Source organism: Caretta caretta, chromosome 19, assembly GCF_965140235.1.
Source record: "Caretta caretta isolate rCarCar2 chromosome 19, rCarCar1.hap1, whole genome shotgun sequence".
Lineage (NCBI taxonomy): Eukaryota > Metazoa > Chordata > Testudines > Cheloniidae > Caretta > Caretta caretta.
In genome coordinates, this window is record NC_134224.1 from 6,971,861 (window position 1) to 6,994,754 (window position 22,894).

A 22,894-nucleotide genomic window follows, 5' to 3' on the forward strand; every position below is an offset into this window, starting at 1 on the left:
GTAGTTAGCATTGAATCATCAGGGTGTATTGTGAGCATTTCCGGAGATGATTAGAGGGTCACAAAGTGAAGCTGAGCAGATCTCAATGAGATATTCTGTCAGGTAATTCCAAGGGCCTTTCCAGCAGCAAAGCCATTTTTATCAAGAAAATAGTTACCCTGTGAAGGAAGGTTGACAGGTTTTTTTTTAAATAACTTAACCCTTTCTTCTCCAATTCCTAAGAAGCTTAAATGCATTTTCAGGAGACATCTTATATTGACCCCTTTGATTGATAGGAGATCCGTAATTCTACAGCGCCTCGGAGAAACTGGAAACCTCTCCAGACCTGTAGCTGAGTATCCGTGTTTAATGGACACTGCTTCAGATTTATGCCACTCCTAAAATTCCCATAGTTACAGTGCCCTGAGTTTGGGCTGTGGATTTGGAGGCCTTAGGCATCCTAGAAAAGTTTGCTGGGATAGCTATATCAGTATAGCTATATTGGCAAACCCACATAGTATAGACACTGTTTATACCGGCATATGCTTCTGCCGGCATAATTTATACCAGTTGCCCAAGAGACATAAACTATACTGACAAAAGGACTTTTATGCTGGTATAACGGCATCTACACTATCCTGTCATAGCTTTACTGTTAAAAAAAATCACACTCCTCACCATTATGGCTATGCTGGTATAAGTCTTACGTGTTGACTAGCCCTAATGTGTTTCCAGCGTGGCTGCTAGCTGCAAACCTGATCTGAAATCTTCTTCTGAACTTGTCAGGTGTATTGTAAAAGTAGATCAGTACTTCTGCCCACTAAAGTTTTTGAAAATGATACAAATATTTACTATTTAAATGCTTGTAGCCAGAAGGTATAAATCATCACATCATGGATTCTGATGAAGTGAGCTGTAGCTCACGAAAGCTCATGCTCAAATAAATTGGTTAGTCTCTAAGGTGCCACAAGTACTCCTTTTCTGTCTATCTAGGTACTGTATGGGCCCCATCAGTGAGGCATCTGACCACCTGTCCTGCCACAATAAAAGTTCAGATACTAAGTCTGAGCTCCAAAATACCTACTGCCCCAGGTCCGTACCCTTGGACCCAGCCCTAACTGTGTAGCCCTATGACACAGCAATTGCTTGCTCCCTGGGTTACAGAACAGAACTCTTCATGCATGGGACACAGATGTATATAGTGCTAGCACATCAAAGGACTTGACCTGAAAGATAAGCATCATAAGATAAGATAAGAAAGATAAGCATCAGGAAACAAGAAGCGTTTGAAAGACTGTGGGAAATCCCTTAATAGTCAAGAAACAGTCTACCTTTCACAGTGTAACTGTGAGCCAAAACCCACCAAACTGTAGCTCCCCTGTTTTTTGTGAAGTTCCCTAAACCTGAAATAATTTGAGTTTGTCTGAGTGCTTGAAAAAATGCACCTTGGAATGGAAACTCTTCTTGGCAGGGAATCTGTTCTTTGCATGGCATATTTACAATGAAATATAAACAATACAAAATTATCAACAAGTAGTAATTCTTCAAGATTAGCTAAAGTGGGAGCGGAGGTGCTTGGATATCTGTCAGATTCATTTGCCCTGTATTGGATCTTAGGTTTATTTTAACAGCTGTTATAAGCAATCATGGAGTTAAAGCATTTAGGAGAACCTTCAGGACTGTTTAAATGAAATCTAATATAAATTCCCAAGGCTTCTATATGGGAAACTTGGGCTAATTGGTTTCACTTTCTTCCAAACCCTTCAGCTCTTTTTCTCTCCTAGCCTAGCCTATCCCTCCCTCCCCCCCCCCCATTCTTCTCTCTCTCTCTCTGAAACATTTTCTCTAAGTTCTCCCAGCCCAAATGAAACTCTTAAGGAACTTTCAAAATAGGAGACCGGTTTGCCAAATCCATTGACTAAGATGACTATATTTATTATCAGTAAAAATGAAAATTCCAGGTACGTTGCATCACTGGTACGTTGCATTTACTGAAGAAAGGCAAAGCTACGTGTCACAGCTGAATGGCCACCTCAGTCAAGCTCTTCTCTCACCAGCCTTGGGAACTGTCCTAGGGTTCCGGCTGCCTGCAGGTTTGGATACAGAGCGTGTCGCAGAGTCTTGAGGGGATAAGTGTCAGTTACACGATCAGGAGGAGACTGGCGAGGTTTGTAAATGGAAGGGCACCGATAGCGCTATCCCATCCCCCCCCCCCCCCCCCAGCCCAAGGACTCTCCTTGTCAGAGCGGTGCCCGTTCTGCGGCGCTGACCCTATTAACGCCTTGGCGTTGGGTCTCTGCGGCCAGGGTAAGCCTCCGGCGTTACTTGCTTGCCCGGAGGCAGGACGGGGCGGCGGCCGTCCTTGGCAGCTCCTGGGGTGCGGCCTGGCACACGGAGCAGAGGCAGGGCAAGCCGGAGTAGTGTCTGTAAAAGGGGCCCAGGGGCCCCGCTGCCGTGCGGTGAGTCTCTTGCGGAGCCGGTCGGCAGCCCGGGTACCCCGCTGCGGCTGCCAGGGAGCAGGCGGCGGGGGGCAGGCTCTGCGCCCCGGCGGCGGGGTGCATGGGGCGGGCCTGGGGGAGCGGGTGGCTGCGGGGCCCGGCGTGGAGCTCGCTCAGCAGCCGCCTCATCTCCTGCAGGGAGCTGCTCAGCGTGAGGATGTAGTTGCGGGCCAGCAGCAAGGTGGCGATCTTGGAGAGCTTGCGCACCGCCGGCCCCTGCGAGTAGGGCATCACCTCCCGCAGCCCGTCCAGCGCCTGGTTCAGGTCGTGCATCCGCCGGCGCTCGCGGCTGTTCACCTTGAGCCGCTGCTGCTCGCCCGACTGCTCCTGCCGGCTGGCCCGGGGCTTCCCCCCGGCCGGGCCGCTGGGGCTGGGCTCCCCGGGCCGCCGCTGGGGAGCCCCTGGCTCCCGGCAGAGGGCTTCGAACACTCGGCTGGGCGGGAGCTCGGGGCTGCCGGCTTCCTCCAGCTCTGGGGACGATGCTCGGCTGGATGTGGAGGCCACATCGGAATCCATGGAGCAGCCAGACGTGCCACCTGCTTCCCCCCCGCCAGCGGCTCCGGGGTGGGGCTCCCCGCTGCTGGGGCAGCTGCTGCCCGGCGCAGTCACAAGGGGCCCGGGTGCACTGGGTCGGAGACAAACTTCCCCGCCGCCCCCCGTCCCCCTCGTTGGCTGGGCGAGTGTAGCGGGCTCCCCGCAGGGCCGGTTATTTATACAGCCCCCGTCACAAAGGGAACAATGGCGCCCAATCACCAAAGAGATTCTTCCCCTAATGCGGCTACCGGGCCGCCACTTTCCCCAGTCGCCACCCGTGGCTGCTCGACTCTCTGCGGCGGAGGGGTCTGATCAGCCCGGAGCATGCAGCCGGGCAGAACGCGACCAGCTGCAGCGAGATCTCTGCCCGTTGTCCTCCTCCGGCTGTATGGACCCTGCGAAACCCCTGGCTCGCTCACACACACACGTTCCCCTCCACCCATGGACACAGTGGGCCACAGCGGGATTTGGCCCAGAGTCTCTGCATCAGGGCCTGGAAGGTCCAGAAAATGCTTGTGTCAAGGGGAGCAGGGATAGGGCAAGGGGCAGATTGAGAGCTCACAAAGTGTCTGGGGAAGGCATGGTGGGCATAGGACGAGGGTATCTTGGTCCTGAAACATGAGCCAGAGCCTCAGAGGGTGGGTGCAGTCCCATTGACTTCAGGGAGGTAGGGCACTTTGCCCCAGCTGGGGACCTGGCCCACTGTTTGCTGGGAAAGCAAAGCTAGGGATCATCATGGTTTCCTCTAAACTGCACATTTCTTCACCCCAAAGAGGATAAGGCTGCTCCTGAAGAGGATGGCTGTGCCAGGGTCAGGAAAGAGAAGGCATCCTGCAACTGGGTCTGTCACACTGCCCCGTGGTGTCCTCATTTGTTATAAAAGAGACAAGGTGTGTGAGCTGATATCTTTTATTGGAGCAACTTCTGTTGGCAAAAGAGACAAGCTTTCAAGCTACATAGAGCTAGAGAGCTCTGCTTCCGGCCTGTGAAAGATAAGCAGTATCACAACTAAATACAAGGTGGAACAGATTGTTAAGCATATGAAGTTAATACATATTGCAAGAGACCAGGCCAAATGCAATGGGAAGGTAACAATCGCTTAACAACCTGGTCCACCTTGTATTTACCTGTGACACTCTGATTTCCTTTCCCAGACCTAAAGACAAGCTCTGTGTAGATCAAAAGCGGGTCTCTTTTACCAGCAGAAATTGTTCTGATAAATGATACTACCTCACCCACCTTGTCTCTGGGACCAACAGAGCTACAACACTGCAAAAACTGGTTTGTTGTGACAGTTTCACATTCATGCTATCTACTCTCACTCCCCTTGGCTGAGGCGGTAGAATGCAGCAGTATCTGTCCTGCTGTTGAAATGTACAAGAATACATCACTGGGGTACACTCTATTTTCTTATTGAGCTTGCAGTGAAGGGAAAATAATTCACCCATCAGTGGGTTTGTTGGAGTCCCTCCATGCAATATAGAAAAGGGACAGGAAAGATGGGTCTCAATCTCTTCTGGAAAAGCAAGGGAATCTCATAACGTTTGTATCGCTTTGGAAAGAATAAACCACCCACATGAAGTAGATGTGTGTTATAACAGACACCTCTCCCCTCCCAACCCCCTTCTCGTTATTATTTAAATTACAGTATCACCTAAAAAGAACAGGAGGACTTGTGGCACCTTAGAGACTAACAAATTTATTTGAGCATAAGCTTTCGTGAGCTTGATGAAGTGAGCTGTAGCTCATGAAAGCTTATGCTCAAATAAATGTGTTAGTCTCTAAGGTGCCACAAGTCCTCCCGTTCTTTTTGCGAGTACAAACTAACATGGCTGCTACTCTGAAAAGTATCACCTAGAGGCCCCATTGTGCTAGGCACTGTACGTTCACAGAAAGAGTCCCAAAATGCTTACAAGACAGAGTAGGATGGGAAATAGGCACAGAGGCTTACCCAAGATCAGACAGCAGAACCAGGACTAGAACCCATGTTCCTTCCACTAGACCATTTGGCTGCCTTTCCTCTGCTGAACAGTTCACTTTGTCAAGTTCAATAGGTTTTGAGTTTTGTGAAGAAAAAAAAAATCTTACAAACATTTTACAAGAGAAAACCTGCTTTTACTCTTAGGTCAACATCAGAGTTTGGAAAGCAATTGGGGACCTGTGTGAAAGGAGGTTCAGTTCAGGTTGTCAGTTCAGTTCTTAGTGAACAGGTGTGTCCACATCACAAAAATGTCCACAGTATCTGGCACTAATCCATATCTTAGTTGGCAGCCTCAGTAGAACAATCAAGGAATGAATGGCAATGGAGACTGAAATCCCTTCTACCCCTTGAAGTGGTCCTTCTAGGTTGTGGCCCATTAGCAGGGCCATGAGGGGAAGTTTGCACAGGGTTAAACCTCTTCTGTGAATTAATAGAGGACTTCAGTCTCCAGGGTTTCAAAGCAGCACCTTCTACATCAATTAATTCAGATGAATGAATAATAAATGTAGTTATGGCCACAAAAGTGATGGCAAAAGCAATGGCAACTTTGTGCCCCATTATTTATTTCCTGTCAAGGACCCACTGGATTAAATTCAATTACTTGACAAGTCAACAACAAATCTTACTAGTTCCCGTAACTTAAAGTGTTCCTGGTCTCTGAAAACCAGTCCGGGCTCCTTTGGCTTCGAACATCATCTTCAAGTGGAACCAGCAATAATGATTCTGTAATAAGAATTCACCTACCACTTTGGCTGATGTCGCAGGAAGGAGACCAGAATTCATCTTGTTCTTTGGCAGCAACAGGATACTGGCTCTGGAGGGCCGAAGACAATAAAATCTTCTTGTTAGTACCGTAAGCATATCTGGGTCATATTTTATATTGAGGTTCCATTTTAAAAAAGAGTTAATAAATAGTTCACAGATGTTTTAATAGATCATTAATCAATTATTAGAGTGTTCAACACATCAATAAGTTACTAATAACCATGGTTTAAAACAATCTCTAATACCTTTATTGATGTGCTTATAACCATGTATAAAACATTCCACTCATGTTTGCAATGTGCTTATAACATCCATTAATCATTTATTAACCCTTTGTAAACCATATATAAATGGGATCATACTACAAAGTGTGACCCATATATGACGTGAATAACAGACAGGGGCCAGGGGCCAGTTTTACCCTTTCCTAAGCATCTCTGCACTTCCAGGCTCTTACAACTCCCCTTTAGGAATCATTTGGAAGATTTTAGTTTATTGGCAGAGGACATATTACACAGAAAGTAAACTATCTAAACATTGTCCATTAAAAAACAAAACAACACAGATTTAGAGGCCCATCTTGCGTGAAGCTTTGACTGAGCAAGGTAGCTAGAAACTTTTAATCCTATATAGCTCTGTTTATATCAAGCTTTTCTTCTGAGTTCAGTCAGGACTAGTAAAGTCATAGGATTGTCAATGATAAACCAGAGATTAGCTTGTTCCTGAGTCTCACTTTGAACACCCTAAGCTTAGATCCTTCCTAAACCTAAAACAAAATGGGCCAAATTCATCCCTGATGTAATTCAATTCACTTCAGTTGTGTGACCCCAAAGATAAAACAGGACCACAGATTTTAATTTTATTCTTGCAAAGTCCATGAGGAAGAATTTTGCCAGCACAGAATTTCTGGGTGTCCCATTTAAACACATGACCTACACAAATACACATCAAAGATCTTTGCACTTTTGGGCTGCTGACAAAAGACTTTATTGGCCCTCTTGGAAGCAGTCATTAATGTATAAAGACAAATTTCATGGTTATTTAGAAGCTGAATTTCTCTCCTTCCAAAGGTTTTATTTCCCCCTTTCATTTTGATTTGTAATGACTAAACTTGGTTTAGAGGTGGGGATTCTGAAAGCCCAGGCTGTATTTCACACAGCTGCTTTGTGGGCATGTGTAATATGGAGTGATATACAAGCCTAATTAAGGTATAAAAAACAAAACAAAGTCAGACAAGTAACAAAGAAATAAAGCAAAGATTCTGAAAGCTGGATGTACCAAAAGCCTACACTGGTAATTCAAAATGTATTTCAAATCCATCCTTCACTCCCAGGTAAAGATCCCAAGAAAAGCTGATAGAACAGATCAAAATGAAAGGAAAGCTCATGAGTGCAGGGGAACTGGCTGATGTGATATTGGAGTGTATATTAATTGGGTAGTATCCCTTTAATTAGTTTATGAGCCCTCCATGGCCCATTAAATCCTTACTTTTCAGATGAGACTTCCAGCAAGAGGGCCAATCAGAATAAATGTGGTGGTAATTTTTGTGATGTGGACAGCTGTCCACTCGTAACTGGACTGAAGCCACTAACTCGTTTCATACAGGTCACGGGATAGCAATTCAATGATAACTTGAAATCACTACTGACCCAGGCTATATGTGAACCAGTGACATAATGAATGCAAAGCTCTATACACCACTTCTAAAACCCAGAGCTATTCAGTTCTTAGATACCTTTTAGACTTCTAATGCATAGCTTTGAGGATGCTTTCTAGTTATACTTCTTATAGAAAACCAACTTAGATATACCTGTATTTATTAAGTGCTGTTTTTCAATAAATATAAAACAATCAGGAATTATCATTGGAGCTATTTGTTACATTTTGAAAATAGATAATTGAAAAGAAGGAAATTTAGTCTGTAAAATATTTAAAGTGAAGCCTTTCTCCCCAATTATATCTTTAATGAATTAATTCCGTTGAGGGGCCTTAGCTTCCATAGATGAAGAATGTAAGTCAGTTCTGTGGTGCTGATATAAGGAGAAAGTCAGAATAGAGGGTCTAATTCTGCACTCCTTATTCATGTTGACTAGTCTTACAGGCAATTGAAATACTTGCATAAGTAAGAACTATTCTGCATAATTAGAAGTTGCTGAACCAGGCCCATAATGTGAAAAGTGTTTTGCTTCATGTGGCCTTTGACAAAGGGAGCTGAGTTATTGCTCCAGAGTAAGCTCTCCAAACTGCCCTGGATATATGCTGTCAAACTCCTTCCTCTCTGGCCTCATTCTTTCATGAGTGTTCTTGTGCTTGAAGTCGTCTTTCCTTTCAGCTCATTAGCATCACTTGATCACACTTGTCCTAGCAACCTGTGCACAATGAAATCAACACATCTGTGAGTTAAGGATCTTGGTTCTGACATCTGTCCTTTGTCATTGGTCATGCTATGCCCATCATCCTCTGCATATCAGTGACCTAAGGTCATCCCTGTACAAACATGGTGTGTTGGTGGTCAACCATACTTTTGTTAAACAATTAACTCTAGCAACTGTAGGGTGCACAAAGTTGTCCAGAAACAGTCAGTGTATGCTGCATTAAGCCTACAGCTCTGAGAGATCCTCCTGGTGTTGCAGAAATACTCAGACAAGAGATTCCAGGCAATATGAAATCCCAGCTCTGGAGAAGAGTGGAATGGAGCCACAGAGGAGATAAAATATCCCCTCCAAAATACATTAAAACAATTCTGGAGACTTGTCTAATTATATTATATTTAGCTGAAAGTGAACTTTCCAAGTGTAGGAGAATAAGCCTTGTCTAATTCTATAACATAGCTCCTCTGATAGGATCTGAGGGATTATTGGCCTGTTCTCATTGTCCAACAGCAATATTAGGACCTTTTGGGAAGAACTGGGCATAAAAATGGGAAAATGGTGGGAAGCCTCAGAGCTCCCATCTACAGAACAGAACCACTCCAAACCCCTGCTTTCTAAAAGGCAGAAGCTAACCTATTATATGATTTCAACCCTCAAAGATCTCAGAATCTAATGAAACAAGAATGAGAGGACTCTGGATGTTGCAGGGTCTGTGACTATAAGACAGAAACTAACCTATTATATGATTTCAGCTTAGTCCTGCCTTGAGTGCAGGGGACTGGACTAGAAGAACTCTCCAGGTCCCTTCCAGTCCTATGATTCTCTGATTCCTAACATACTAACCGTTGTATTTCCAATTGCAAGTGCCTGTTAGCTTTGAGACCCTGTGCCTTAAGACGTACTCAACAGAGTTGGAGCTGGCATTACCCTTGAGGACTGTGTGTAGAAGAACTATGTTCTCTGCTAGAATTAAATTAGGTGAATTTACTCCAGACACAATCTGGAATTTTCCCTTGACTCCCTTTGAACAGAGAGGTAACGAATTGTAACATCCACTCAAGTCAGGTAGATGAGCACTTTTGATTGTACTCTCCAAACTATCTCAGAATCTAATTAACCAAGACTTGAGTGGACTGTGGATGTTGCAGTGTCAGGGACTAAAAGGCAGAAACTAACCTATTATATTATTTCAACCCTCATTCTTTTACTCTTGCTGCCCTGCAGTTGATCCTTCCCCCTGGTATTGAGATGTAAATACAAAATTAACAATTACAATAAATGTCTGCCACACATTCACCCTTGATTCAGCCCCTGTAGCTTAGAGATGGCTGGTATAAATCTTCATCTATCCATAAAAAAGTGACAACAGATTGTTCTTCAGCCCTTATTATTACAGGAAGACTTGTGTGAAAAGGTGGGTTTTTCATTGTGCTATGAAATGAGTCAAGTGAGGGCTCATTCTGATCTCTTGTGGCAATGAATTCCACAGCTGAGGAAACCACAGCTCAAATTGTTCTGTTTTCAGTGCCTGGAAGTTTCACTCTGGCTTCCAGAGGAACAGTGGCAAAACATAAGGGAATGAGCACTGGGCCATTAGAGTTGCTTCCCTTTTCTTTTTTTAGAACAGTACCAATTTCCTTCTTTGAGTTCATTTGAGCAAGTCTAGTATCTGTGAAAGGTGTCAGAGACTTCAGGAGACTTAATTTCTCTGTCCACAGAACTGGCGCAGCAAGGGCAGCAGCCGTGCAATCTTCCTCATGTAGCCACATCAATATCCCTCAACTTTGACCTGCAGAGCTCAACTCTGGGGTCTGAATAAGATACTAGTTTAGTTTCCATCCCCATTCAGTTCTTGGCCACTCTGCCAAACCTAACAATAATGGTTACGGAGAGCAATTGTGATGGTGGTTCTGTGATGTGGACATGATTCCCCTAGGAACAGGACTCAGAATGCCAGCTCATTTCTGGTTGTTTTGGGATCTCTGAGGAGGGAAGAATGTTACTGAACTGAATGTTACTGAACATGTGCCAAAAGAATCGTGCTGTCCATGTTGCTGGCTTGGCATCTCTGCTGTTCTCCAGAAGATCCTCCTCCGAGACTATTGTGACAAAGTTCCTGCTCTACCTTGGTGGGTCTTGCACTTATTGGCGGATTTGCTCGCCTTGGAGCTTCACGGCAGCCCTCAGCTTGGCCGTTTGTCTGAACCCACAGTCCAGGTCGACTCCTCCTGTGTCTGACCAGGAGTTGGGAGGATTTGGGGGGCACCCGGGCCCGCCCTCTACTCCAGCCCAGGGCCCTGTGGAATGCATCTGTCTAGAGCGGCTCCTGGAACAGCTGTACGACAAGTACAACTCCCTGGGCTGCTTCCCCATGGCCTCCTCCCAACACCTTCTTTATCCTCACCATTGGACCTTCCTCCTGGTGTCTGATAATGCTTGTACATCTCAGTCCTCCAACAGTCCGCGTTCTCACTCTCAGCTCCTAGTGCCTCTTGCTCCCAGCTCCCACACACACACGCACACCACAAACTGAAGGGAGCTCCTTTTTAAAACCCAGGTGCCCTGATTAGCCTGCCTTAATTGATTGGCTGCAGGTGTTCTAATCAGCCTGTCTTAATTGTCTCCAGAAGGTTCCTGATTGTTCTGGAAACTTCCCTGTTCCTTACCCAGGGAAAAGGGACCTACTTAGCCTGGGGCTAATATATCTGCCTTTTATTACTCTCGTACAGCCATCTGGCCCGACCCTGTCACACTTTGTATTCTGTAGCAGTGTGAAGGAACAACCCTTTCATTTCTACAAAACAAGCCAAATGAAATGCTTCCAAAATAATCTCTTTTTTCACTAAATCCTGCCTGGGACCTAACCCAATCTGTTACATGCTGGAGTAAACATCGAAATTTCCAAGTTGTTCACAGACTGGGCTTCACATGCGAGTTTTGCTGACAAGGGAAGAGGTTAAACATTGCATGGGTATTCTGAGTCAGGCTGCCAGTTAACAACCAAAGAAGAGGGCTGTGAAGCTGGAAAGCGTGTCTCTTTCAACAACAGAAGTTAGTCCAATAAAGGACACTTGGTCACTCACCTGGCCTCTCTAATTAACAACCTGACAACCATAGTGCCCTCCCCATTTGGGGAAATGGAACCAGATACCCCAGTGGCTCCCAGTTCACTGGGAATGAGGACTGAAGAGGGAAATTCACAAAAGGAAACAAAAAGGAGAAATTCCTTAAAACTAGCCAAACTGTGGATGAAGTAGTTAATGAGCTCTTATATGGCTGTATCAGGCTAACAAAGGCCTTGTATTCCCAGATGGCTGCTGCTGTAAACTGGCTGGCTACTGTCAAAGCTGAATGGCTGAATGAAGACATACGACTCCCTGCTGTGTGTCCCCTTCTGGCATATACCCTTTCTTTTAAATCAAACACAACCAGGAGAACAGGGTAACTCTCGCAAAGGAACTCCAGCCAGAGGCATGTAATGGCTGGAGAAGGGGCGGGTGTCACTTTTCCTGCCAACACAGGGAGGCTCTGAGGCAAGAAATAGATTAAGAATTCTTTAACCAACTGGCCCACCACAATTATCTTTTGTTAGGGCAATTCCTACCTGTTTTGTGGGGAAAAGAACCCCCCGTTTATTGTCATACATCCTTATTACTGTTTTGCAATAAAATAGCCTTTCCATTTTAAGTGGCCTCATGGCTTGCCTATAAAATCAGCATTTCTGTGGGGCTCAGTTTCTCACTTTGCAAACCTCTTCTTTCCTCTCCCTTGTAACACTTTACTGCACTTAGCCAAGGGAGGCTCAGATTCAGAGCTAGGGAAAAGTTAGCCTCAGATAAATGGATCTGATGAGGAAAGATATATTTTAACTGATTTTGGAGACACATCAACTTCTGATATCCATGAATGAGGCATCCTTAAAATGTCTGACATCATCTCATGATCATTCTGCCGGAGGACTTTAGTGCACTCCTGAAGAGCAATGTTTTGCCTTTGGACTCCCCCGTATTTAAAATGCATGTAATGTGGTCAAAACCAAGAGCGCTCCTTATAAAGGATGTATCCCTTCGCTACCCCGTGCAAAAATTACTCTGTTTATACTCTGGCCCAGGCATCCATGACTGCCTCATTCTGCATAATCATTCTTCATTGTTTGCTTTATTTTGCTAATTTACAGGTCGATTCTGTTATTCAAGAAATTATTCTGTCCTCCTATCATGGCACCACTGCCATGCAACTGAGCATTAGAAGATACCTCTCTGCAGCAAATGAAGGTGTGATTGCAGCACTGGTAGCATTCCATATAATCTAGCTAGCACAGGTAACAGTACTAGCGAAGGTAACCCACCTCCCAGCAAAGAATTAAGTGCAGACTAGCAACCTGAGAACATCCCCCACAGGCCTATATTGGGGCAGCTGGCCCATGCTGAAGCCAGGGCCACCAGGGCTTCACTACTATTGTTACCCACATTAGGTAGATTAAAGCTAGTGCAGGTATACTCACTGTGCTACAATCACACCGCCATTTCCTGTGTAGACATACCCTAAGCTCCAGGACAGAAAGATGCAGTTTGGGAGTGGCAGAAACAGATCAGGGGCAGTAGTTCTTCCATAGTGTCCCTTGCTAGCTGAGCTACATTGATTTAAAAGAATTTGCTACCCTGGGCATGATCCTGCTCCCTTTCAAGTCAACAGAAAAAATCCTGTTGATTTTAATGGAGCAGGATCAAGTCCCTAACTGAGTTTAGACAATTTTAAAAATGAAGGGAAGGGCAGTAATGATGATTTGGCAAAAAGAAAACCTAGAAACTCCACCACTAAACTGCGCAGGTTCACTGCTGGGCAGACGAAACACTGCAGACGAAGTGGAATCCATCCTGGATAAGCAAGACTCCAGAAATGCAATTAAAAGACAGAAAATAATGGGCTGCAATTGGTATCAAGCAGAGAATGTTTCTGCAGAGACAGCCCCAATTACTGACTGAAGCAGACCTGTAAATACTGAAGCTAATTTCTGGAGACAGGCAGTATGAATCTCCATATAATTAAGCTCTGACTCCCCAGAAATTGATCATGAATGGCATTTAATAAAGAGCTTGTTAGTGCATGAGTTAGGCAAAACTGGTTGTTAACAATGACTGATTCTGAGAATCAGAGACTTTTGCCCTTGCCTAACACAAAGCAGTGTTTAAAAAGAATAGAAAAGAGCATCTGTGGTGGATTGTTGAAAATCTTGATGATGGTTTTATGATTTTCAACTATTTTTAAAATATATACTGCAGAAAAGGAAAAGGAATAAAATAATATCTGGTGTATAGAAAATGCTTTTCATCCTGAAGAATCCCAAAGCTTTTTAAAAATCAAATGACATAGGGATCACTTCACCCATCAATGAATGCAGTCACTTTTGGAGTGGAACTTGGCAGCTGTTTAACAGCGCAGAGCACTACTACCTGACAACTTAGGACAGCAAGTGAAGAACACTATCCAAATAATATTGTAGGGAGATTTAAGTAGTAAAATTGTGCAGTAGAGATCCAGGACAAGATCATCAACTGATGTAACTTGTCACATCTCCACTGGCTTCAATGGAGTTATGTAAATTGGCACCAACTGAGGATATGACCCCCAAACTTATATTTGATGAGGACAACTGTGCTTAACACCTCTTCTCTTGCAAAAATGCAATGGAATTTTAATAATAAATAATAAGTTTCATAACCATACACAGTCAGGAACTCAGTTTTGCTTCTCATCTGAAATAAGGCAGTTCCCACAATGTAGTACCCACTAGCACCAGGATAAAGGTTTCATTCCGTATTGACTCAGTGCTTGATCCTGCATTGCTCTCTCTGGAGTTAAGGTTGCACAAAGAATGTAGAACTGAACCTTAAGTGCAAAGAGTGCCACTTACTGAAACACTATGTCTGTTTCTTGGAACACCATGGCTGGGTTTTCCTTGTAAATCTCCCATCCAAATACTGACCAGCCCTAAACATACTTTTGCTTGTGAGATCTGACAAGATCAAAATAAAATGATGCATACTTTCTTCAAAGCATGTGCAAGTATCTTTCACCTTTGTTGCTAGCATGGATCTATAGTATATGTTGCTTGGGCTTGTAATTAGTAAAGTGTAAAAAGGTTTCCTACTGCATGAGTGAACCCATCTTTCATAAATCCAGGGGAGCTTTTGAAATGTTAAAATATATTTCAGTGATTGCACCAACACCAAGAGTGTTAAGCTGATAGAAATTGTGTTCTCTAGAGGTATAATCAGCCAGTGAAAGTTTAATCTGATGGTGTAATCTGATGAAGTGAGCTGTAGCTCACGAAAGCTCATGCTCAAATAAATTGGTTAGTCTCTAAGGTGCCACAAGTACTCCTTTTCTTTTTGGTGTAATGTTAGTAATGTGATAGCCTGGTGGAGAGCCTTGGGGGGAGGAAGGGTAGAGTTTCTATGCTATTAGAAACAAGTAAAATTATCTCCTGCCTGCTTGTACAAATATATGTATCCCTCTTAATAAACTCACTTATTATTTTTCCTCCAGACTCTCTTAGTAACTCTTACTGCAAAACCAAAATATACCAATTAATGTATTTTTAATAGAATGGAATGTAAAGCGTGTAGAGGCTGTAGTTTCACTGAGGATTCCTAAAGACATAATAAATAACAAAAATATTTGAATCAAAGCTCCTTGATGGAATTAAAGCTTTTATATTGTAGTGTTAGAAAATATGTTTATTTTATATTACAAAACACTACTAAATAGTTAGAATTTGGAGATGATAACAGTTTCCAAAGCAGTTATACGTGATCATATATTGTTGGGAATATTAAAATAAATTTAAGTCAATAATGACTTATTAGCAGGTGGAGTTGAAAGGTTATAAAGAGGTCATAGAAGGTCACAGACTGATTCATTCTAATTGCAGGGGGCAGCATGTAGATTTTCACAAGAGAGAAAGTTTCGATGTTCTTTTCCATTATAGTTCTAAACCACGCTAGTTAATGTACCACTCTGCCACGCTGGGAGGGAATGACTGTTAATAACTAACACATAGAGCACCAGGAAGAATAATCATCTAGACTAGAGACAGGCAGAGCACATCAGCATTAGAATAGACACAGTGGGTACTAGCAAGATAGTTAATATAGAAGAGGGAGGAGAGAATCCAAACATTTTGTATTAGACTTAGAATGATTCTGTAAGTAGGGAAGAATTTAAGTATGACAGAAGCTATTCCATATATAAACAAATTAACATTTGCCCTCAGATTGGTTCGTGAGTGCTCCAAAACCTTTTAGGACAACAATCTCCCATCCCATTATCAGACTTCCAGGATAATTGTATGATTTTTCAGAGAAGAATTTTCCATGTGAAGTTCTTAAACAACTAGTCTATTTGTCCTGAATGAACACTCAGAAACAATGCCTCCTGGGTCAGAAGAAAGGCCGACTAGTTTGACGGCAGTGAGTGTGCTTTTATGGAATTCAGATTAACAGCACAGTAAAACCAAGGAGGCTCTCAAACTCTGAAAATCTGGTGTCTAACAACTTTAGAGACCACAATTCTAGTCAGCTGCATTTTGCAGCAATGTGGCTGGCCAGGAGAGCTGGTAGACTTCTTTTTAGCCAATGGGTATTCTGTACCTAGCCTAGCGTGAAGATTAATAGGGATCCAGCTTTGTTGTAATATTATAGACCTAAGATTTATGCTGTGTGGATTCAGTTGGCTCCACTGATCAACTATTTTGCCACCAATTTTATGAATTTTCATCTGGCCTACATGAAGATATGGCACATTTTACACTTCCCAAGATAGGATCACTGAATAGTAAAGCTTTCTCCTTTATAAGCTCTATTTTCATAAAACTTTTTGTATTAAAATCCATTGTATTTCTAAATAAACAAACAGATTGGTAGTAAAGGAAACATTTGAAAAGTAGCAGAAGTAAATAATGAAAGGGTTAAGAATGCTGATGCTGTATTTGGAAAGACTTCATCGGATGCATAGAATGGAACATATAGTAAGAAGATATATATACATGCATACAGGGAACATGAAAAGGTGGAGTAAGAGGCTAATTAATTAAGATGAGCTATTAAAAAAAAATCTGGCAATTTTGCAACAGAAAAGCTTCAAAAACAGACTACAAGGAGAAACTGCTGAGCTTGAATTAATATGCAAACTAGATACCATTAACTTGGGTTTGAATAGAGACTGGGAGTGGCTGGGTCATTACCCATATTGAATCTATTTTCCTTTGTTAAGTATCCTTGCACCTTCTTGTCAACTGTCTAAATGGGCCATCTTGATTATCACTACAATAGGTTTTTTTCTCCTGCTGATAATAGCTCATCTTAATTAATTAGCCTCTTACACCACCTTTTCATGTTCCCTGTATGTATATATATATATCTTCCTACTATATATTCCATTCTATGCATCCGATGAAGTGGGCTGTAGCCCATTAAAGCTTAATGCTCAAATAAATTTGTTAGTCGCTAAGGTGCCACAAGTACGCCTGTTCTTTTTGAAGATAACTGCTGAAATCCTGGTGATCTCAGACAATATGTGCATGTCCTTGTCTCCCTGTACTGCCCTCTGAAAATGGCAGCAGAGCTAGGTCACTTGCTGCTCTGCTATTGGTTCCCTGCCTGCTGCTTCATGCTTCTGCTCTCTCCACTGGGATTTGGAGGCCGCGTAGGAGAATTTGAGCAACATTAACTTATGTGGCAAACAGTGATGTGATTTCTTACTGGGAAACATGCCATGTAAGAGCATCTGTACCCTGCTTCATTTTCCTTTTCCCTCCGGCTTAGCTCTCCTCCTCTTTCTTGCACAGTCCCTGAATTCTACAGATTTTCTTCATCGCTGAGTGATCAGTGTGTATTCTGTGAAGGGTATGCTGTTTACGCATTGCTTATCAGTGAAGGGAGTTCACAATTCATCTTATAGCAAATTCATAAATTCATTTATCTGCTTAGTGGAAATGAGGAGTGTAGAAAACTCTTGGTTATTAATTGAAGGGTAGATGAAGATGCAGGACGGTGGAAATAAAGTAAAATAGCAAAGGCAAGGTGGAGAGAGAGAGAGAGCTGAGGGACTGTGGAGAGGAAATGTGAGGGGTAAGTGTGAGAAATAAGGGACTGGGGCAGGAGCAAGAAATCAGGTCTGGCAAGGAAGATTACTGGAGTGGGTGGGGAGTAGGAAGAGGAATTTGGAAAGGACTAATACTGTAGGAAGGTATAGATTCGAAAGGGAGAAAAAATGAGTGGACTACAAAAAGAAATAATATACTGAGGGAAGTATGAAAACTGATGGTGAGGAGAAAAGTGATTATATATGGGGGTAGGGTTGGCAGCCGTCTGGTTTTTGACTGGAACGCCCGGTCAAAAAGGGACTCTGGCGGCTCCAGTCAGCACCACTGACTGGGCTGTTCAAAGTCCGGTCAGCGGTGCAGTGGGGCTAAGGCAGGCTCCTTGCCTGCCCGGGCTCCACGCAGCTCCCGGAAGTGGCCGGCATGTCCCTGCAGTCCCTAGGCACAGGTGTGATCAGGAAAGCTCCGTGTGCTGCCCCCGCCCCGAGTGCGGGCTCCACAGCTCCCACTGGCCGGGAACCGCAGCCAGTGGGAGTGTGGGACCGTTGCCTGAGGATGTAGGCAGCACACACTGCGCAAAGCTGCCTGGCCGCGCTTCCACCTAGGGGCCGGACATGCTGGCTGCTTCCAGGAGCAGCGAGGAGTCAGGGCAGGCAGGGAGCCTGCCTTTGGTCTGCTGCACCACAGATGGGGGATGGGGGGAGCAAAGGGGCAGTGATGTTAAAGCTCTGCCACGGCAGCACTTTAACATTGGCTGAGTACAGGCCGGTAGCTGTACCGGCCTACTTCCACCTCTGCCTGAACCCCTCATTTCTGGCCCCACCCAGGAGCCTGCACCCCAAGGTGGAACCTGAGAGAGCAAGCAAGAGGCGGGGGAAATGGAGGGAGTGGGGGCGAGCCCTCAGAGAAGGGTAGGGGCAAGGGTATTCAGTTTTGTGTGATTAGAAAGGGGGCAGCCCTATACGGGGATTGATGTATGTGTAGGGAACAACTGACATTTGGTGGCTTCGTGAAGCGGGACTCTCAAATCCCCGACTCCGGTGTATACGACTATTCCTTTCATTTTCTTGCCGGTGACATTTAGCCAGGTTTGGTGCATCGGGACGCACAGTCTGTGCGTATCCTATTAAATGTGTGACATGCTTTAGGCTCCCTGGGGATGAAAGGAGAGGTGGTAGTCACACCAGGGAGGCTGAGGCCACTCCCCAAACGATACTGATCTTAAATGCCTTCACCCCATCCCACACTGAGAGCCCAGCCCTCCTCGGGCAACACCTCCATGAAATCATAGAATATCAGGGTCAGAAGGGACCGCAGGAGGTCACCCAGTCCAACCCCCTGCTCAAAGCAGGACCAATCCCCAATTTTCACCCCCGATCCCTAAATGGCCCCCTCCAGGATTGAACTCACAATCCTGGGTTTAGGAGGCCAATGCTCAAACCACTGAGCTATCCCTCTGCAGCGAACCCCCCAGCACCGCCCGGGAGCCCCAGCCAGCAGCCCAGGAGATCGGGCCCTCGCGGTGCATGCTGGGATGTGTAGTCCCTTTCCATGGCTCCTGCCCCGCGACGACAATCACAGCAGGGCACTCCAAGCCCGGAGGCGGCCGAGGCGAAGGGCGCATGCTCCGCGGGGCTGCAGGCGGGTGGCCGGGAAGGGCGCACCCTACCTTGCTGGGAAGGAGGCACCGCCTCTTGGCCTGTCCCGCCGCGGGGTTGGTGGGTTGGGCTCGGGAGGTGCGGCGAGGAGGCGGGCCCGGCCCGGCGCGTGCGTCAGGTTCGGTAGCGCTGCGCGAGGGGCCGGGTAAAGGTGAGAGGGAGACGGGAGGTTCCCCATTTTCATTCAGGAGGGGACGGGACGGGGCAGGTCGGTGCGGGGCGAAGCTTCTGCCGAGCCCGGGTTCGGGGTGTGGCTGGGGGCGGGGGGCTGAGCGGCATGAATCCCCCCCCCCCACACACACACACTGCACAGAGCTGGGGGAGGGGCTGCCCGGGGGCCCCAGCCCCACTCCTTCCCCCGCAGGGAGGGGCGGCAGGGCTCAGTCCCGTGAGGGGGGCGGTATCCTGAGGGGCGGGGAGGCGACGGACCCGAGACAGCACCGACCCTGCGGAGTCTGGTGGGCTCCCCATCCCTCGGGGGGGGAAGGGGGGGGGGCTGCAGGGACTCGGCCCTGCTGAGATGCCCCATGAGTGTTTGTTCTGCTGGGGTGGGCAGGGCTGGCGCCTCTCCAGCCGACTGGGCATTTCCCGCTTTAACCTAAGGGAGGGACTTCGGCTCCAAAGAGCATAAAACCTACAGTGCCAAATCATGCCCGTAGACTGCCACAAGAGCGCCTGGCCGAAAGGCAGGAGCGGGAGTAAAATGAGCTGGGTTCCTAGCGCTGCCACAGACTTTCTGTGGGATGCTTGAGCTCAGTTCTTCAATTCCCCTACCTGTAAAATGGGGATAGCGCTTCCAGTCCCGCAGGAGCGCGGGGAGGCTTCGTGCTTGTAAAGTTCTCTGAAATTCTCAAGCGGAAAGCCTTAAATAAGTAAAATGTATTGTTATGTTTAAGCCTTTCCAGTTTTCATCAGCTTTTCCACCAGAGGTGCCCCTGAGCAACCAGCCTATGCCAGTTTCACCCTTGACTGCAAATATCAGAAAAATAATAGTGTCTGCTTCTTTATAAAGAGTAAGGGATTAATGTCAGTGGAGGTGCATGTAATCTCATCCAATGAGACAACTAGTACATAAGAAAAAAGGTGAACTTTGGTAACGGTATCTTCAAAAACTGTTCTCAGGGCAGGTTGTAATTTTACCCTGGAATCAGTTTTACTGAAAGAGTTATTAAAAGCAGATAGGTTTCAGAGGAACAGCCGTGTTAGTCTGTATTCGCAAAAAGAAAAGGAGTACTTGTGGCACCTTAGAGACTAACCAATTTATTTGAGCATGAGCTTTCGTGAGCTACAGCTCACTTCATCAGATGTATACCGTGGAAACTGCAGCAGACTTTATATACACACAGAATATGAAACAATACCTCCTCCCACCCCACTGTCCTGCTGGTAATAGCTTATCTAAAGTGATACACAAGTTTGTGTGTGTATGGGGGTGGGGGGGATGTGAGAAAACCTGGATCTATGCAGGAAATAGCCCGACTTGATTATGTAAAGAGTTGTCACTTTGGATGGGCTAGCACCAGCAGGAGAGTGAATTTGTGTGGGGGGGTGGAGGGTGAGAAAACCTGGATTTGTGCTGGAAATGGCCCACCTGTTGATCACTTTAGATAAGCTATTACCAGCAGGACAGTGGGGTGGGAGGAGGTATTGTTTCATATTCTGTGTGTGTATATAAAGTCTGCTGCAGTTTCCACGGTATACATCTGATGAAGTGAGCTGTAGCTCACGAAAGCTCATGCTCAAATAAATTGGTTAGTCTCTAAGGTGCCACAAGTACTCCTTTTCTTTTTGTAAAAGCAGATACCATCTCAGACTATCTGAAGTTTAGAATTGTTCTGACGCTTTGGAGCACTGTACGCAGTCACTGCGTCTTTGCCATGTATCTGTGATAGGTTGGCTGAGTTGGGATATAAGATACTAAATTTGTCAAGCTAGTGTGTTGTCCACTAAGAAATGACAGAGGCTACTCTATTTAAATTGTAAGCTCTTTAGAGCAGGGACCATCTTTTTGTTCTGTGTTTGCACAGTGCCTAGTACAATGGGCTTCTGGCCCATGAGTAGGGCTCCTTGGTGCTGTGGTAATGCTAATAATAATTGGACGTGGACTGTTGTAGTTGGAATGTTACAGTGACTTCAGGTTTAAAAAAAAAATATTCCAGTTTTCCAGAGTCTGAATATGACTATAGGCCAGGTTGTTGGGGGGAGGGAGGGAGGGGTTTGTTTGTTTTTTTGGAGGGAGGGAAAACAGTGATCGGTTTTGATTGATTCCACAAAGGGAGAAGAATTTCTGCTCTAATGTTCTTTCTTTGTTTCTTCTTGTCAGTGATCAGAAGCAGCAATAGGAGAAATGGAGATGCAGTCATATTACACGAAGCTCTTGGGAGAGCTCAATGAGCAAAGAAAGAGGGACTTTTTTTGTGACTGCAGTATTATTGTGGAAGGCAGGATCTTCAAAGCTCACAAGAACATTCTGTTTGCTAATAGTGGCTACTTCAGAGCCTTATTGATTCATTACATTCAAGACAGTGGGCGACACAGCACTGCTTCTTTGGACATTGTTACTTCAGAGGCCTTCTCCATCATCCTAGATTTCCTTTATTCAGGGAAGCTGGATCTTTGTGGGGAAAATGTTATTGAAGTCATGTCAGCAGCTAGCTACTTGCAGATGACTGATGTGGTCAATTTTTGCAAAACTTACATCAGGTCATCGCTAGATATTTGCAGAAAAATAGAGAGAGAAGCTGCTTTCTATCAGGCTGATAGTGGAAGCTCCAGTTCTGCCAGGGAGGGCACTTCTTATGGTACAAAGAGCCAGTGCTCTGCCTCCATCTCTTCTCTGCAAGAAAAGGAAAGGATTTCTGATTGTCAGAGAGATCCTCCCTGTGGTGAATGTAGCAGCTGCCACCCAATGGAACTTGTGGTGAGAGACCCTGTAAGCAGTGATTCTCCAGATGACATTAATTCTTCTCTGCCCAAAGGGGTAGTAGAACCAAAAGTAGAATTTGACTCTGATGAAGTGGAGGTAGAAGTGGGTGAACGACTACAGCAGTATCCAACTCCATTATCTCTTGAGCAGATGGAAGAGGGGCTGCACAGTGGCCAGGCAATGGACTTGGCCTGTAATAACTACCATATGAAACAGTTCCTGGAGGCCCTGCTACGCAACAGTGCAGCTCAAAGAAAAGATGATGTAGTTCATCACTTTGTTCGGGGCTTTGAGGGTAGGCCAGAAGATGCAGGGGTGGCCATGAGTTCCATGATGGACATTCACAGCGACTGGTATGGTGAGGATACAGGTGAGATGAGAATTCTCGAGGCTGTAGATAATGTCTGTATAACAGATGAGGAATCTGTTTATTTGTATCACTTTCTATGTTAATTGAACGGTTATTCTCATTCTTGTTCAGTATACTTCACAGGAAAATATTGCTGAATTTTATGCAACAGCAAAATAAACTATTGTTCTGGACTTCAAAAGAAAGCTGCACTCATTTTGTTCAGTGCAGCATTTGGAAGGTAAGTATTTCTGATCTAAAAACTTGTATTTGAAATAGGTATTTTGGAGTCTAATGGTGGTAGCATAATTTGGGACAACACTGGAATGAAAGATGAATGTAAGAAAAGCTTTACCTCTTATAACTGTTAGTATTGTGTGTGACAGGTTCGATCACAGAGACCCCCTTGGGACTTTCACCTGATGTGCTGAGATTTGCCTCTGAGCTTGTTTTCCCTGCCAGCTTGGGACTCCAGAACCCTGCCTTGTTGAGCCAGACATGCTAGCCTGCTGCAACACAGACCCAGGTCTGGTCCACAAAGCTGCAGACTTTAACCAAAAACTGCTCAGCAGGTCACCTATCTCCAGCACCCACACACCCAGTTCCCAACGGGATCCAAACCCCAAATAAATCCATTTACTCTGTATAAAGCTTATACACCCTCTATAACACTGATAGAGAGAGATGCACAGCTGTTTGCTCCCCCAGGTATTAATCACTTACTCTGGG

At 45.2% G+C, this 22,894-nt stretch overlaps 2 protein-coding genes across 4 annotated transcripts in view; one reads left to right on the forward strand and one right to left on the reverse strand.

Annotated features, from left to right (window-relative positions):
• Positions 1-1,889: 1,889 nt before the first annotated feature.
• LOC125624697 (oligodendrocyte transcription factor 3-like) lies at positions 1,890-3,401 on the reverse strand. The gene has a single exon (XM_048825854.2). It carries the CDS (start codon positions 2,991-2,993, stop codon positions 2,301-2,303), a length of 693 nt encoding a protein of 230 aa, XP_048681811.1. The 5' UTR covers positions 2,994-3,401; the 3' UTR covers positions 1,890-2,300.
• The window catches only part of ZBTB8B (zinc finger and BTB domain containing 8B), a 33,105-nt gene continuing 12,521 nt past the window's right edge, over positions 2,311-22,894 (forward strand). The window contains exons 1-2 of one of the 3 annotated variants that reach the window (XM_075121322.1): positions 2,311-2,438; positions 21,214-22,186. In XM_075121322.1, the coding sequence (XP_074977423.1) occupies positions 21,238-22,186 (949 nt within the window). In that variant the 5' untranslated portion in view covers positions 2,311-2,438; positions 21,214-21,237. Of the gene's footprint in view, positions 2,439-18,962; positions 19,099-21,213; positions 22,187-22,894 lie in introns of those variants that run through there. The other 2 variants (XM_048826196.2, XM_075121321.1) reach the window with 2 other exon arrangements.

Coding starts and splice junctions, on each gene's coding strand:
- LOC125624697 (XM_048825854.2), bottom strand. CDS start 2,993: ATGGATTCCGATGTGGCCTCCACATCCAGCCGAGCATCGTCCCCAGAG.